The sequence below is a fragment of the Corvus brachyrhynchos genome, unplaced genomic scaffold, assembly GCF_000691975.1.
Source record: "Corvus brachyrhynchos isolate BGI_N302 unplaced genomic scaffold, ASM69197v1 scaffold83, whole genome shotgun sequence".
Taxonomy (NCBI): domain Eukaryota; kingdom Metazoa; phylum Chordata; class Aves; order Passeriformes; family Corvidae; genus Corvus; species Corvus brachyrhynchos.
The window spans coordinates 6873217-6890028 of record NW_008238464.1 but is presented as its reverse complement, the minus strand read 5'-3'; the positions used below and the strand labels follow the sequence as shown (position 1 = coordinate 6890028).

General features: G+C 38.8%; 1 protein-coding gene across 10 annotated transcripts in view; it reads left to right on the top strand.

The window, feature by feature from the left end:
• MCF2L (MCF.2 cell line derived transforming sequence like) overlaps positions 1-16812 on the top strand; it is a 147700-nt gene that overhangs the window by 35598 nt on the left and 95290 nt on the right. The window contains exon 1 of one of the 10 annotated variants that reach the window (XM_017737067.1): positions 13778-14944. The exons of the other annotated variants lie outside the window; for them this stretch is intronic. Coding sequence (XP_017592556.1) covers positions 14824-14944 — 121 coding nt within the window. The 5' untranslated portion in view covers positions 13778-14823. Of the gene's footprint in view, positions 1-13777; positions 14945-16812 lie in introns of those variants that run through there. 10 annotated transcript variants of the gene reach the window in all.

The window sequence follows — 16812 nt, the reverse complement described above, 5'->3', positions numbered from 1 at the left end:
TGAAACTCCTGTGACGGTCTCCCGCAATTTTTGTTTCCTGGATAACTGAATCAAGTACAATCATCTCTTTAGGAGTTTACTGTCTTGGTTAACTTCAAATCTGAAATGGGTGGTTTTTGGTAGAACATTATAGCTGTTAGTTTGTCGACTGGCAAAGCAGAGAGAAGCTGCTTGATCTGTTTGTTACCATACTGCGGGTACTTGATTTCTACGAAGATGTGCATGGATCCACTGCCCATTAAGCCCAGTTTCTTGACTGAGTCTTTACACTTACATTTTGGTGACTTTTACATGCTTCTGTCAAGATTTAATTGAATTTTGAGCTCACCGGTTATCTTGGAGTTCATTTCAGTAGGTGTAGTATTGGGCTTCTAGTCTTCCATGTTGCATGAAATAGAAATGTGATATTTCTGTTCATTCTCTCCCCTGCCAGTAACTGAGGACTGCTGTACTTCAAGGGGTAATATCTGCACACAGTTTGTTTTCGCACAAGATTTTGATTGCTGTGAAAGTTAGAAATAGTTACATTTTATATGGTACCACTTTTCCAAACTCTTAGTTTTTTCACCCTATTAAACAAATACATGATGTACTAAGCAATATTTTACTTTGAAGATCAGAACTGTATAGTTAGAAATTACAGGGAAATTCAGATTCTAGTATGTATAAACCAGAATTTCTTCAAGTGCCACATTTTTAACTCACCTTGTGAGTAAATAGGATGGAGGTGCAACCAGTGATTGACTTAGACTCTGTGTTTCCCTTTGCATCTTGACCTTGTACTATGTCTAAAGAAACAAATGTGATGGGATGGTGATCTGGGAAGGCACGATGCTGAATGCTGAGTGTACATATTGAGTCTGAGAAGTGACATTTTGTTGTGACTTTCATTTACCTTTTGTTTTCTGGTTGAGTTTATCAATTTACAGTTTTGCCTTAGCTGAGTCCAGAATCAGAGAAAAAAGTTTGAAAAGCAGCATTGCTTAAACTAGAGACAAAGTGTACATTATATTAGTAACAACTTCCAGGTATGTGTAAGCAATCAACTGCAATGATAAGAAGAGCTAGAAGTATTTTTTTTAATGAGACACCTTTTTTGATTTTTTCCAAGCTATCTGTTGAGAGCTATAAGTATTGTTAAGATTTGCCATTTGTCCTGTTCTGTCCAAGAAAAAAATAATTTTGTAGCAGCTATGTGCTGTTTTGCTAGCCTTGATATGAAACATACTTATTAGATGTTTGTCTTTTCATTTAGAAGTCTATTTTCATAATAAACTTATTTTTCAGTGCTAAATTATTAATCTTAAATGTTATCTGAGAACATTTTGGTCATTTACTGGTTATTAACTTTTATTAATAATTTATCATACTTGCAAAGTTAATATGAGAGACATTTTTTTAACTTTGTGTCTGCTATCAATTCTTGTGTTGCCGTTTGATGAGAATATATTCAAGCTCTTTAATTTCTTCCTTCAGCTGGAAGAGTGCCTTAAATCATGGAATTGAGGCATGAGATTTATTCTGAAAAGGAAACGGTACATCTAGGTTTGAATGAGTGCCCAGTGTTTGCTCCTTTGAGGCCTTGTGTTTTTTTCTCTGTCTGCTGATCTATAAGATCATGAAAGAGTAGGTCTCTCACCCAAGGCATTGCGTTTTATACTTTATTAAAAATTGCACTCCATAACCATCAAAACTTGTAAAAATAAACTGTAATATGTTATTTATTATTATGATGTCTTGTTTGCACATGTACAACCCTGTCTCTCCCCCTCTATCCCTGCCTGCACAGGAGGGACCATTTCTGTATCGATACAATATAGACAGGATGATCCCAAGTCTTCCTCACCTGTTTTCTCTGGGATGCTACAGCAAAGCAGCTACTCCGAGTAGCTGGAGGATCAGTCCCCAGCGCTGAGCAGGAAGCACAGGGCCATTCTGGCAAAGCCAGAAGCAGTTTCCTTTGCATGGTAGAGCTGCTCTCTCCTCTCCTCAGAGTCCTGAGAGGTTAACTCTCATCCTGGCCTCTGCTCCTGCTACTGCTGTCCTAAGCAGGTCCCTCCTCAGGTCTCCTGCCTGAGGTCCCTCTGCTGTACCCAACCTCACACCACACCTCCCAGCGCCTGTATCTCCTGTGCCCTCATTCCTTTTCAGTCCCCAGCTGTCCCTCCCCAGTACCAAGTTCCTTCCCTTCCACAGGCCTCCTTGTAGAGTCTACTTTCACTAGGAGTTGACTCTGTCTGGCCTCTTTTCGCATTTTGCTGCAGTCTCACTGACCAGCCTTCCCCAAGCTGTGGGCTGGGCTGGTGTCCACCCTGCGCCAGCAGCCACGTATTCTCTGCTGGGGATCCTTCTACCTCCCACACCTGGTGGTTTTTCTACCAGTGAGAGGAGGCAGGGGCTTGAATCAGGGAAAGGAGTGAGCTCCAGGCCAGAGTGAGTGTTTCTGGGGTGCCATGGCAAGCCCCAAGGCCGCAGGTGCTTTAACCCCTTCACTTCTGGTGTGCTGTCATCACACCAGAGCTTATGTGCTCTGGTGCACAGAGCTTATGTGCACCTTATGGAGAGAAAACTACCCTCTGTCTGTGGTGCTCGAAGGGGTTCTTGCTTCGCTTGTGGGTGCTCAAAGGGGTGACATACCAGAACAGTTTGTCAGAAACAGAGGGTAGAAGAACGCTAATATGGTGTGGATAAGAGATGTGTCTGCTTGTTCGAACATGGAGGAAGTAGATCCTTGATCTTCACTGCCGTAGAAGATTGCATCACCCAGCACCTAACAATAAAGACGACTTTTGAAGGTTCTTTGTTGGTAGGGCCCCCTTCAGAAAAGAAAGGCGATCTTGTTCTGCCAATCCTTTAATGACTGTGTCTTTCTGTGTGCATTTGGGGGAAGGGGGGGTTCAGATAGCCAGATGAATTTTAACAGAAGGTCTTTGTGTAAAATATATGCACATTAAGAAAGAAATATATTTTAAATCAGTTTTCAAGAAGAACGTGAAGTTACAGGGGGGAAAAAAGTGTAGCGGTATTTGTTCTATTTTGCGGTTCCTTTGCAGAAAATACTCAGAGCATTGTACTTCAAAACTGTTTCCATTTTTCAAACCTATTTCTGGTTAAGTTTTATTGGAAGGAATTTGTTCAGCTGTGTGTATAAGGCAGTAAGTACATTTAGAAAGGTTGCATTATGGGGAATTCTGTTTGCTGTCCTAGTCTTCGTCGTGTGTTGAGGTTATTTGGAGTTGTATAAAAATTGAGCAGTTTAATATTAGTTATTTATTTCTCAAGCACCAAAATAAAAAGACGTAATCCTTTATTCAAGCAAACTAAATAGGGTTGGTAATTGGAGACTTGAGGATTTAGGATCTGTTTGTTGTTTTATAGCACTGTCCACCCATTACAAATGAATTTGTAATTTATTCTCCCAGTCTGTGATAATCACCTGCCAACCCTTGACAGTTCTGCATACTTGTGATTTAATCAATTCCGTCCTCCTAAAACATGGAACAGGGTTTTAATTGCCTTTTGTGAAGAATTTTGCCAGCAGTGGAATGGAGCCTCATTCCTTCATTTGCAGACAGAAACTGCCGACTCTGGTAGTTCTGAAGTTTCTACAGACTTTGAATCTACCTTAAATACATTTGCTTTAGCCCTTTTTTATGCCTAAAAATATTAACACAGTCTTGAAGATTACTTTTCTCTCCTTAGACAAAGGACTTTGGCCATCACACTTATTGTTTCTGTACTTTGTAAAAACTGTTAAATATATGATGCATCATTTATCTGCCTGCATGTGTGTACAACTTGTAAATAATTTAATGTTTTACTTTTCCACTTGGCCTCTTCACACAACTGTAAAATAAGGAAGATAAAAGTCTGCTAAATTATTGATTCACTGGGAAATTGAAACAACCAACATAAATCAAGCACTGGAAATGGTTCCCTTTTCCTCTGTGGGGATCAAAGCAGTGAACACTACTGGGTAACAGTGAGGGAGCTAAATGGATCAGATGATTATAGAATAATTTAGATTGGAAAGGGCTTCTGTGGGTATCATCTAGTCCAACCACCTGCTCAAAGCCAATCTACTTATTAGAGACAAGCTTGGTTGAGTCTTGAATGCCTCCAACAGTGGAGATGATCCAGGATGGAGGCATTCCAGAGTCTCCTGTATCCATGGGTACATAGACAGGGCACATCAGACCCGTTGCCTGGCTGTCTGGTGGATTTTGGTGGTAGTCTGCAGTGTTAAAAGTTTTCCTGCAGATTAAAACCTTTGCAGCAAGGTGTACAGGTGCTCCAGTGCCATTGTAGCAGAGCAGAAAATTTTGCAGCTCACTGTAAATGGATCTTTAATAGATCAAAGCATGGTGACTATATGAAGGCTTCTAGGTCTTGCTACTTCAAGTAATTTGTATCAATTTTCATAGTAGACAGTTGTTTCTTTCAGTTATTTACTGTGTTTTATATATACATATAGTATACATTGTAGTAGTTGTCACAGATTGTTTTAAATGTTTAAAGAGAATTAAATGATTGTACATAGGGAAATGTGGTGAGATATTATTAGTATCCAGAACAGCAGCAAAGTCCAGGCATGTAGCTGCAAAGCAGAGCATAGTATAATTTGTGGTTTAATAAAGAGCTATATAAACTAAAGTTAAACCTGTGTTCTGCAAAATTTCTGCACTCAGTAACAGCCTTTTCTCTGATACTACTTTGGTTTTGATCTGAATTTATTTTGCTTTGAGAGCAGCTGGGGAGTTTTGAAATATTCAAGTATTGTATATATTTAACATGAACTTTAGTATCTGTGCTTTTTTTGGGTTTTTTTCTTACCTGCTTCTCACTCCTGGGATATATCTGGGAATCTCATAAGTTCTTCTGAAGGGGGAAGTCAGTTTGCATAATGCTTTCCAGACACCCTGCTTGTATTTAAGGATACAAAAAAAAAAAAATAACCCATGCAGACCTGTACATAACTAATAGAGGTGCCTGGTGCTGGTGGCCTAAACATCACAAATCTGAGCAATGATTGCTCCTGTGATCAAGTCCCTGATTTGTGTTGTATTGCACAAGGAGAGGACCAGCCCCCTAGATCATCCAATCCTTGGGTTTGGCATTCCACTACTGATTCCTGAACAACCTGCTCTGCTAACTGTTTTCAGTCATCTAGGGGAAATGCTGGAGGTTGTTTGGAAAGCAAATCACTTTTTCTGTATGGAGGATGGAATGTGTGCAGAGACCAAAATACACACAGTTTAAGTGCACAGGGACAGTATATATGGCATGGTGGATGGAGTATTTGTCACCTGGAGGAGATGCCAACTTTCTGGAGCAGATCACCCTCCTTAAAGATCTCAGCTGCTGCACTCCTGAGACCAAGTCCTCAATATCAGTCTTTTAGTGGGAGCACTTGTGCCCCTCTTCCTGGATAGTTCTGTCTTCAGTGTCACATGATCTTCCTCAAATGAACTGGGATTGATGAAGGCAGTTTGGTGATGAAGAGTGAAGCAATGGGGTAATGTTTTTAGTGATCAGACTTTTCAGAAACACATCTTTAATGGACAGCAGAGCATGCCTGTTAACACTTCTTCTGTACAAAAGAGGAACGTATAAAAACTGCTGTCACAGTGCTGTCTTCACTGACAGCATTTAGAATGTCTGGAAAAATTAATCTGTGAATCCAAATGCAACAAGTGAGATCAAAATTTGGGAGGGAGAAGGTGACTGTTAGCTGGGATTGACCTTTGGTTGTATGGCTCTACAGCTATGGGGACCCACATTTTGTGCCCTTTGCAGGCTTTAGTCACATCAGAGAATACGCAGGCTGAGGAATAACCTATGATTTTTTGGTAATGTCTTGACTTTTTCTTTCTCAGTAGCTTACATACTAACAATTTTATTTCCCCCAGTTTTTCCGTGCTGTATGACTATGTCAAGAGGAGCCATGATTTCATCACTGCCTATTTCTACTTCATATGTTTAATTCACAAAATCCTCAGTGTCTTTCAACACATTTTGATGTAATAATTTGTTTGGCAGTTGTAACTCCAATGATGTATTTACCCATTGTGCCTTTATTTGGGTTCTAAATGTACAGCCATAAATAGTCATTAGTAGTGCTATTTTATTAAATCATGTGAACATCTCAGCTGAAGTATCCAAACGCAAGCACGTTTTGCAGTACTATTTTAGGAAATATTCATTAAATAATACACCCAACCTGGAAAGCAATAGATATAATTTCAGCAGCTTTCCACATGCCCCTTTGTATGCCATCATTATTGGCTTCTTCAAGCCGAGCCGCATCGCGTGTCTCTGCTCTGCTTGTCCTACCTGGAACGTATCCATGCATAATTCACTGTTAGGCTGCACAAATGCAAATGCCCACACAAAGGAAGCAAGAAGCCACTGGGAGCAGGAATCCTGCTTTTGCCAGCAGTATGGAGTCAGGTAAAAAAAAGTGCCTGTGTGATTGTGGATGTATTTTGTGTTGGTACTGGTTGGTAAGGTGCTCTAGATGGAATGAGTTTCTCAGTCTTTTTAAAGGTTACAATGATAATAACTGTGTATCATACATAGCATTTATTTTAAGTTTTCAGAAGGAAATTGTTGATTCTTAGTTCTCAAAGAGCTTTTTGCTACTCAGCTGAAGCATGGACTTGTTGCAGTTCCAGATGGCATAAAGACCCTTGGTCTCTCTCTCACTGTGTTTAGATATATTTGCTTGCATGTCTTTAATTATGACTGTGTAATTTAAGTATGTCTATTTAAACTGAGTAGCTGATAAGCAGAATGAGGCATACTAACTATGAACAAACTAAAAAGTTTGACTGTCTAGGAAACTGTTGAACATCCACCAGAAATCCCTTCATCCCACTTCAGTTAAGCATGCTTATCTGTACATAGGAAAAATCCTATTTTGCTAGAGGCCGACATGAGCATCATTGAAATCAGCAGTTAATCAATGTTTATTAATATGAAAATCTCATTCCTTCTCCAAATGTTTATGTGATTTATTTCTATAACCATTTCAGAAGACTACACTGCACAACCTGCTGTGCTGGATCCTAACAGTAACCTGAGAAAAATTGTATGAAGTTCTTACAGCCTAGGGATTTTTGCAGCATTTTTGAAAGGTCCCTAAAAGATATTACTTACAGCTGCATACAAGCTTTGTAAAGTATTAATAGCACTACTTCTTCTGTGCTGAGTGGATTACTGCCACATACATTTGTAATTGGTGTAACAGTGCATGCAGAAGAATTTCAAAGCAGCCACTCAACTGAAAACTCTCTCTTTTTATTAATAGCCCATTCATGAAGAGACTAAGAGAGGATTGTGAAAAGTGGAGAAGAATTGAAGTCTGATAAGAGAAGATGTGAGAACTGAGCACTGGGTCCCTTGGGTCCAAAGTACATGGCAACAGAGAAAATTTTTCAGAGGAAGGAATTTTAGGGTAGCAGAGACTGAAGGCTGAAAGGGTGCTCCTGGCCTGTGGCAGCACAGCAAGACAGCGTCCTCTGTTTATGTAGGTGCTCAGCAGTGATTTCCCTCTGTACACGTTAGATTATTGACAACACCTGAAGCTGTAGCCAGGTCCCACCCCTTCTGGGAGCTGTCTGGATGCATTGATTCAGCAGTGGTCTATACAATGTTTTGCATTTCATAGTTGTCAAAGGTATCATCTACAGGAAATGACCTTCTAAAAATCACCCATCAAATCATGGGGTTTGCATTTTCCTGGCCCTCAGCAAAGTCAGCCCCTCTTGAACAATTAGGAAATGTGTTCCCAGGTGCTCTATCTCCTGTAGAGAAACTACGGAAGTGCAGGTTTCATTAGTGAGCTGTTTGCTAATCTCAGATGTGGCAGATCCAGTTGGAGAGAGCAGCAGTGTCTGTCTAGAGTGTAAATGCATACAAACCCCTTCTCTGTCTGCTTCTACCAGAACTCAACCTGATGGGAAAGTACTGTGTACTTGCTGTAGTTGTTAAAAGATACAACTTTCCAACTAGAATTCTATTTTGAGCAAAATCAAATATTCCTAAATGCCAGCAAAAGTTTTTCCAACATCAAATTTTGGTTGTCTCTTCCCCAGCTGATTCTGCAGAGTTGTTTGCTGGAAGGTCAGTCAGTGTTGTTGACTGCATATTTTTTTCATTTCTGTACATTCATATGTGGTTGCATAGGCATATATATACACCTATTACATGCAGGTGATTTTTGAACAGAGTTTTCACTAGCATAACTCAATATATAAAGTCAGCTACTTTTCCTGAGTCCCTTAGTTTGATTATGAGCTGGTACATGATGGGAACGACCACGGTGCCTCAGGGTGTAGGTGCAGGGAATGGCTGAAAAGCCTGAAATTATAGTATCTTTATAGGACATTGTCAGTAAAACTGTATTTGATAAACCATCTTAAGCCACTTCTTTTTACTGCCAATTGTTTTATCTGATTTTCAGCAGCAGCTTTCTCTTGCAGTGACTCCATAGTGTGCAGGCACCAAAGGTCTCCCATCACTTTCTTTCTCCTTCTCTTGCTGTGAAAATCCATTCTCTACAGGCCCCCACCTGCTGCGGTCTCCTCCCTCTCTTGCATTGGGCTCACAGAGCAGCAGCAGTTGGGTGCTGAACACAGAGCTGGGACACTGTGGTTGGGTGAAAATAGGGATCCACATCAGGCATAGGACTGAAAGAATTCCTAATGTGAACAGATTCCTCTTCATATGCTCTCACTTCTGACCAAAAAGGTAGACCTCATATCTCTGACAAATCTGTTCAATCACAACCTGTATTGTCACCTTCCAGGTCATTTTTCTCGGTAGAATTTAAGTAAATGAGTGAACTGGTGGTGGCAGTTGCATAATTAGCTCCAGTATCACAATGGATTTACCTGCTGCTTTGCATTGGCAGTGGATGCTAATCAGGCTTTCCCCATGTTCTGACCTCCTGGTCTTTGTCAGTGTGTATGCAGTTTCCTTACTCTTTCCTAGAACATCTCTGAGGTTTTGAAATTGATTGCTAGTTGCCTTCAAAAGTGAAAGGACTTGAATTAAAGGACAAAGTGGAAGTGCTGTCTTGTTAGATGTTAACCCTCACTTCACGTGGCTGGTCATAAAGAGACATCCTCCTCTAGTTATTTCTCTGATCCACTGTGATTTTCAGAGTATTTTCTATTGCTAATGGTGAAGGAACTTGTTCTTTTGGAGATGGGTCACATTTATTGCTAACCCACAGGAAATTCAGACATGCAGTGTAAGATTACCTAAATTAGAGGGACAGATGTTAGGCTTTAAGAGCTTTTTGTTATCTTGACAGTTAAATGTTAATGCTTCCAGAATATTGAAACCCTAATCTTACATACTGCAATTTTTTGTTTGTTATTGTACATTTAAATTATGAAATACTCGGTATTAGGTTTAGGATTTATTTAATATTTTTTGAGAGATCTTTCTTCTGTGAAGAAAGACTGGCAGAAGTGGCTCAGCAGCATAATGTGGAAGTATAAATAGAATGCAAGCTGTCCATTTATCTCCGTCCTGATCTACTTATATTCATCTGATGCTTATTACAATCGTGGTTTGCCTCTGAGCAGATACATCCAGTTAGGATTAAGCTTGGACAACTAACCTAATTCACTCTTATTATATTCATCTGATGCTTATTACAATCGTGGTTGCCTCTGAGCAGATACATCCATTAAGCTTGGACAACTAACCTAATTCACTCTTGTAACTCACTCTTGTAATGTAATTCAGAGTTTCTGTCTAGATTTCTTGTGATACCAAATAATTCTTTAAACTCCCAGCCCTTAATAAATCAACATCAAAATATTAAGAATATTTATCACTGTCTATGTTTTTATGAGATACTGAGTTTGTTTGCAGAGGCTTTTAGGTTTGCCCAGATATATCTTCATTCATACCTATTTCCGAGATTTCTTCCCACTCCATCTTCTGTTGGTATGTCATTAAATACAGTTTCAGATGATAGATTCTCTAAAATACTTGATGAAACCCCTTTTTGACCTTTTTTTGGTAGAATGCTCTGCTAGAGTAGCCTGAAAGTGAAATATAAGCACGCCTATCCAATTCTAACAAGCATAAAAATAATAAAGGCAAAAGACTGTACCCAAACTTTATATTAAACTTGCTCACACTGAAAAAGGAAGATTCAGTCTTTTCTTGTATTTCAAGAATCTAGAATATCCATGGAATAATGATTTATTTCTTGGATTTTCAGACAGGTTTTCTCAGCATTTTCACTCTACAAGAGCCCTGTGGGATTTGTGGATGTAAAAATATCAAGTTTTGTGTCTTTAACATCTCAGCTACACTTTCTTTTTCTTTTAAAATCAGCCTCTAGTTGACTCTTTATTGTTTTAGCCTAGTGACTGGCCTCTGGCATGGATTAATCTTTGACAACTTGTTTCCGATTTTAAAAATCAACACAAGCAACTTACCATAATTCAACACTTATATAGGGTTATAAAAAAGCTCAGGACTAAGCATAACAACAATCAGTGCTAACTCATTATTGTGTGTGGGTGTTCAATTCTTTAAAACAACTTACACTTCAGCTTAGAAGTAACTTGTATATTATATTTTAATGTGTGCTAAACAATCAGTTTGCACAATAATGTATCATGAGTCCAGTCTGTCTTTCTATTTGTATGACTGTTCTCAACAAAATAAATATGTATGCAGGACATAATTGATGAAACATGATTTAAAGAGAAGAATATAAACATTTCACTTTTCTTCCCCCTCATTTCATTTCCACTGTTACAGTGAGTGTGCTGATGCTGGAAGATCCACATAGCAAGATTTAGCTTGTATGTGCCCTTATATTTCTAAGAGCATATTGTATATGCTCTTAAAAACTGATCCAAGAAACAGTAATTTCTGAGCTCTGCATATGTGTATGTTAGATGGAATTCCCCATATAATTTTCAGAGTCTTTTATATTCTTCATGTGAGATCTGCCCTGCAGCCCTCTGGGTTGCTACTGGGGATGTGAAGGCACTTTTGATAGTGGAGTTTCTCCTGCCTGCCAGAACTCCATGGAAAAAGAGTGGGTGAGCAGAAGACAGGGGTCGCACAGGTGGACTCTTGTGCCCTGTGTGCATGGTGAGATCTTGAAGTGCATGAGATCTGCCATGTTTATTGTCTGTGAGATGTACTCATTTCCCTGAAAAACAAGGTCTATGATAGGAGAAATGGCAACACCAGTGGCAGTGGCTTATCAGAAGATATGAAGGAGTGTGGAGAAATTGAATAAATTTAGAAGAAACACTAGAACAGTGATGATTCTGCTGCCAGAGCCTCCTTCTCTGTACAGGTAGGAGGGATACATGGTCCTTAATGTGACTCTTTTCTGCATCACATCAAATGTGAGGATGTAAAGAAGAGCCTGTAAATAATTGTTAGGATTTCAGGAAAAGTCTCAGTAGGGCATTCAAGATGTCCTGTAAAGATAAGGCCCCTGCACAAACAAAAAGATCAAAAGGAGCAGTAGGAACATTTAGTGGTGAAGAAAGTGATGACATCTTAATTTAAAGATTCCCAAGAAAACTTGAAGTTACTGTTCTAAAGTATTTTGAGAGTCCCTGGGAAAGGAGGAATCAGAGCGAGTGTACAGCTGTAAGTCAGTGTGGCTGCTTGTTGTCAATGTGAAACACTCTGCCTGCAGTCAGAAACAGACCTGGAAATGAAGCATGAGAAAAATAAGCCCTATTTCATTGCCACAATTTTGTTGATTCCATCAGGCTGTCTGCAGTCATTTAAAGATAATTGCAGGGGTGTTACCCACTGAATGTTACTGTTTATGTGATGTGAAAGGAGAGGTAGGTGCAGTCTAGTTGGTTCTGCCAATACTCAAAGAATATTGCTGTCTGTAAACTCTAGCGTAATTTTCTGATGCTGTACAGTGCAGAGAAGATGTCCTTGAAATAAGAGCTTTTGTTGTAGTAATGCCAACAGCAAGGGAAAATATTCAGATTATTTTCCTGGAGATAGAAGCTGCTGCTGTTTGGAAAACAGTGCATTACACCATCTGTTTCCTTCTGATTGTGCACTACCATAGCCATTGTTGTGATTAATTTCTTTGCTTCTAGGCACAAATTTGAGTGCTTGAAAGAAGATTAAAAGCTTGTTTGTGGACAGGGATGTAGCTAATGGCTAGATTTCAGTAGGATTGTGTGTACTTACCAACTTTACAGTTTAAGTCATCAATCTTCTGCATGCATTTGATATGTGAAGAAAGAAAGGAGAATGTGCTTTTTCCTTGTAATAATCCTCTACACAAATTGTTGGTGAGGTTTTCACCATGTGCCACTAGTGTCATCACATGCTCAAAACACTGCTGGGACAAAGAGCCACTTTTCATAAAATCATAGAATCATTTAGGTTGGAAAAGACTGTTAAGATCATCGAGTCCAACTATTAACCCAACACTAGCAAGTCCACAACTAAACCATATCCCTAAGTGACACACATATATATATGTCTTTTTAAATGCTTCCAGAGATGGTGACTAAACCACTTCCCTGGGCAGCCTGATCCAGTGCCTGTCATATGTTTTCGTGAAGAAATATTTTCTAGTATTCAATCTAAACCTCCCTGGTGCAGCCTGAGGCCATTTTCTCTTAACCTATCTGCCTCATTTTCTAACGAGGCAGAAGATGTCTGAAAGAAGATGTGTGGTTTCATCATCATACCACTTGATTGTCAGAACTGGTCCTTAGGTCATGAGGCTGGCGTGCTCCAAAAGCCCCAAACAAGTAGTTATCCTGCCAGGTAGGAGGGAAGCTCTGATGGCTGACAAACTGCCACAGGCACCCCATGGTCACATTTGGTGCCTCCACTGGGAAACTCAGCAAGGAACACGTTGCAGCGTTGTCTCTCTGGATGTTGATGTCACCCTTTATCTGGCCAGAACCACTGCTTTGTTCCCCCAGTGACAAGCAGTGCAAGAAAATGCAGAATTTTGCCTAATTTGCCGTGTCACCTCAGTTCGTCTTTTGTTTGAACCCCGAGTATATAGTACAGTGGCAGTGTGTATCATGTGGTGTCCTCCCACTACTAGGCTGTTCCTGTCCTTCCTTCCTGTGAATTTTTACTTAAATAAGCTTGGAAAGCCTTTGATCCAGGACATGTAGCACAGCTGCAATATGCCGTGGTCCATCTGCTTGATATAATGAATTGGGAAAACAAGTTATTTGCATGAAACTCATCTGTTCTTAATTATTTTTTTGATTTTTTTTTTGGTTGTCACATTTCAAGATTGTCACATTTGTCCATGATTTCATGTCAAAAGTTGAACCTCTTCCAGCTAGGACTGTAACAATTCTCCTCTGTTAACACAGTGTATGCAAACTAATATTTTGTAATAAGGTACTTAATATTTACTTCAATGTGACTTAATTAAAGTTTGTGTCTTTGAATATGCTTTCAGAGTAATAGATGATACATCATATTTTAAAACACTTCTTCAGGGTGATGTGCATAATGGTGTATATTTGGGTTATGGCAGCTCTGTGGCCATACAGGACATAGTTAAACAGAATTGAGAGGAAAATCCTGACTGCCAAGTAAAGCAGCATTATCAATTTCCTCTCTCCTGCACTGAAAGAGACGGGGGAACAGACAGTGTAGGGTTTCCTGATATGTTTTAAGAAAGCCTGGGATTCATTTCCCCTCCCTTCCTTCCTATTAGCTGTTTGTTAACTCCCAGGAAGACCCAGGTTTTTCTCGTAAGACCTCTCTACTCACATATTCTGGAAACAGGCTCTGTCTTTGAAGGGCTCAGTTCTCTGTGCAAATACAGGGGGAGGAAGAGGAGTTGTATTGATGATGGGAGTCTAACTTTGGGCAAATGAGCTGAAGAGGAGTTTCTAATTGACAGCATTGTATTCACAATGGTATTTTCTTTTAATTTTCTGGCATGAGCACAGTGCTTGTCCCTGAAGGATACCAGTTGCTTGAGATGAAGTAGGAAACACAGCAAGTGTCAATGTGAGATTTCTGTCCTCGGAGTGCTGAGCTGTGGACTTACAAGCAAGACGGTAAAATTAAAAGAAAGACGTTCAACTTGCCTTCAGGAGAAACCTCACAAGTTTCTTTGCAACAGCTGAACATCCCTCACATTAAGGAGAAGGATGTGAAGAAGGAGGTGATTGTGCCAGCTACTTTGGATGAGCACTGGCATTGGATCTCCCTGTGCGGCTGGAGTGCATTAACAACCTGGATGTTTTGTGGCAGCTTTTCTTCATCCTAAACAGCACAGGGCTGTTAGTTTGGATATAGTTATTTTGGATGAAACACTAAAACAGAGACAGTTTTGCACCTTTTTTTATTTTCTTAAAATGTCTTGCTAGTCTGATGTGCTTGTATGAGAGGCTGTGACTTCTTTATTCATACTGCTCACACTGAAAGTAGACTGAAGCTGTGGCAAGATGTCCTGCTGCTGGGTGCAGCATGCTAGGAACTGAGAGATTGTTTCAGCTTCATGCAGAAGAGAGTCTTGGTGTTTCCAGTCCATTAAGTGCAACCAATCTTTCATTTCCTTTCTAGTGGAACTAGGTATTGGTTTCTGAAGAAAAGCATATACAATACAAATAACTGCACTGCGCCCTCTTCCAGGACTTTAAAACTGCAGCCTTTTTTATAATTTTTGGTGTCATCTGAATTTGACAAAGCAAGTTCACACTCTGTTGACATTTAAAAACAAAATCAGAGTATCTTTCATTGTGTTAGAAGAGAGTACTGCTAAAGAGGAGATCTATTATTTCCTTTGCCGAATAGTTTGGTGAAGATACACCCATGTCTCAACGCCGCCTTTTAAGGGAAGGACATGAAAGTCCTTTTAGGATCCTACAAAGATTCTTCCAAATCCCTCATGGCAGACGGCACTCAAGAAATAACCCACATCAAATATCCTCTGGTGAGGTGAATGTATACATGATCCTGTAGTGTGATGTGTGTGTACACAGAATGTTTCAACTAAGTTTTGAGTTGAATACGAGCAGTAAGCAGCCTAGAATTTGTGTTACTGATTTTTTTCAACTGATGATTCTTGCAGGAACAAGTGAGGTTTTTTCTGCAAGTATACTCATGTAGGGATCCAGCAATTGTTACAGTGAAAAAATACAAATCTTTATCAATATATTAGGTATTACTTATGATAGTAATTGCTGTCACCAGTACCTACTGGAGAAAAACTTTTTACCGTGTTTTTTCTTGCAATTCCAGGTGTATGACAGTACCTAACATAGATTTGTATGCTTTACATCAGCCCTCCTTTTATATTCTAGAAGAACATTGCTGAGTGTTCCTCTCCTAAAAAGTATACCTATTTATGCAAAAGAAAATATTTATAACTAGACTAAAAAATCAAGAAGCCTCTGATTACATCTGTAATGTCCTAAATTTAGGGCTTGCCACCACTTACTCAGTCTAAAAATCTGTTTCATCTAGGATGTGTTAGTGTGACTGATAATTATATAAGCTTTGTGTTTAGTAAAGCTACATTTTGGTTGGGTTTTTTCTCTGAAATAAGTTAACCCTGACTGGCTAAGATAAGCTGAAGTAGATTTTCCAGTAATTAATTAAAACTTTCTTGTTCTTTTTTATGCACAGTGACCTATTATGATCTTTAAAAAAAAAAAAAAAATAAAGAGCACTTCTTTTGTTTCTTTTAAAATTAATTTGGAAATCTACATCAACATAAACGAAGTTACCTTTGTTAATTTTCAGTATTCCTTTCTTTGATATTGACATTTACTCTTAGAAACAAAAAAAATACTAAAAGAAAAATGCCTCTCTGGTGATTTGATTTTCTTACACCTTCATTTGTACTGTGCTTGCTGAGTCTTTTGTCATCTATTGTGTTTGGAATTAAAATTATAAGGGGTTTTTAAAATAATTTTTTTTATTTTATAACTTCTGGAATGTAAGGATTTCACCTTTCCTGACTTAGCAGTTCTGGGCATTTGTGAGGCCAAGATTTAGTACTTTTAGGACTGCTTACTAGTAAATTATCAAAATCTAACAATCAGTTCTATTCAGCTGAGACTAGAAAACTTTTGAAGTAAATTGCTGTTAATAGCAGTAAAGAAAAATCAGGAAAATTTAGTAGTATTTTAACCATATGGGATGCCATCTTGTAAAGCAAAATAAAACAAGATCTCCTCCAATGTCAGTCTTACTTTCATGTAGGATTCACCTATCCCTTGGCAGCACTCACAATGCAGTCAAGTCCATAGTGTAGCCATGAAAGCCACTACTTTCACCAAATATTTTATGATATTTATGTTTTTATGAGTTTCAGGCACCTACTGGCCATTCATTAATGGATTGGAGCTAGTCCAAAGTATAGACAAAGCATTGACTACATAGGAGAAAAACACAAATGTAATATATTGAACACATTCTAACAGATAATATTCCTAGTTTTTGCCTAATTTCCTTTAGACCAAGGTCCTTAATATAAATCTTGTCATGCTATGTAATCATGTCTTACTTACATCTTCCTTTCACTATTTAGAGGTGTGTGTATAGTCAGAAAATAGTATGTTTCTGTAGGAAGTTGTCCTGTCTCCCACCCATCTTTATTATTATTATTCCAAAACTCTCTTTGATCATGTGGCAGCCTTTTATGTTTGAAGTCTTCAAGTATGCAAAAATTCTGTTTCCTTTCCTTCCTGTTATCCATTTTGTGTTGACAGTAGGAAAGCAATTATAGGCTTTTAATGTTAACCTTATATATCCAGTAAGAATAACTCTGTTGTTTTGCTCAAAGCTGGTTTATGG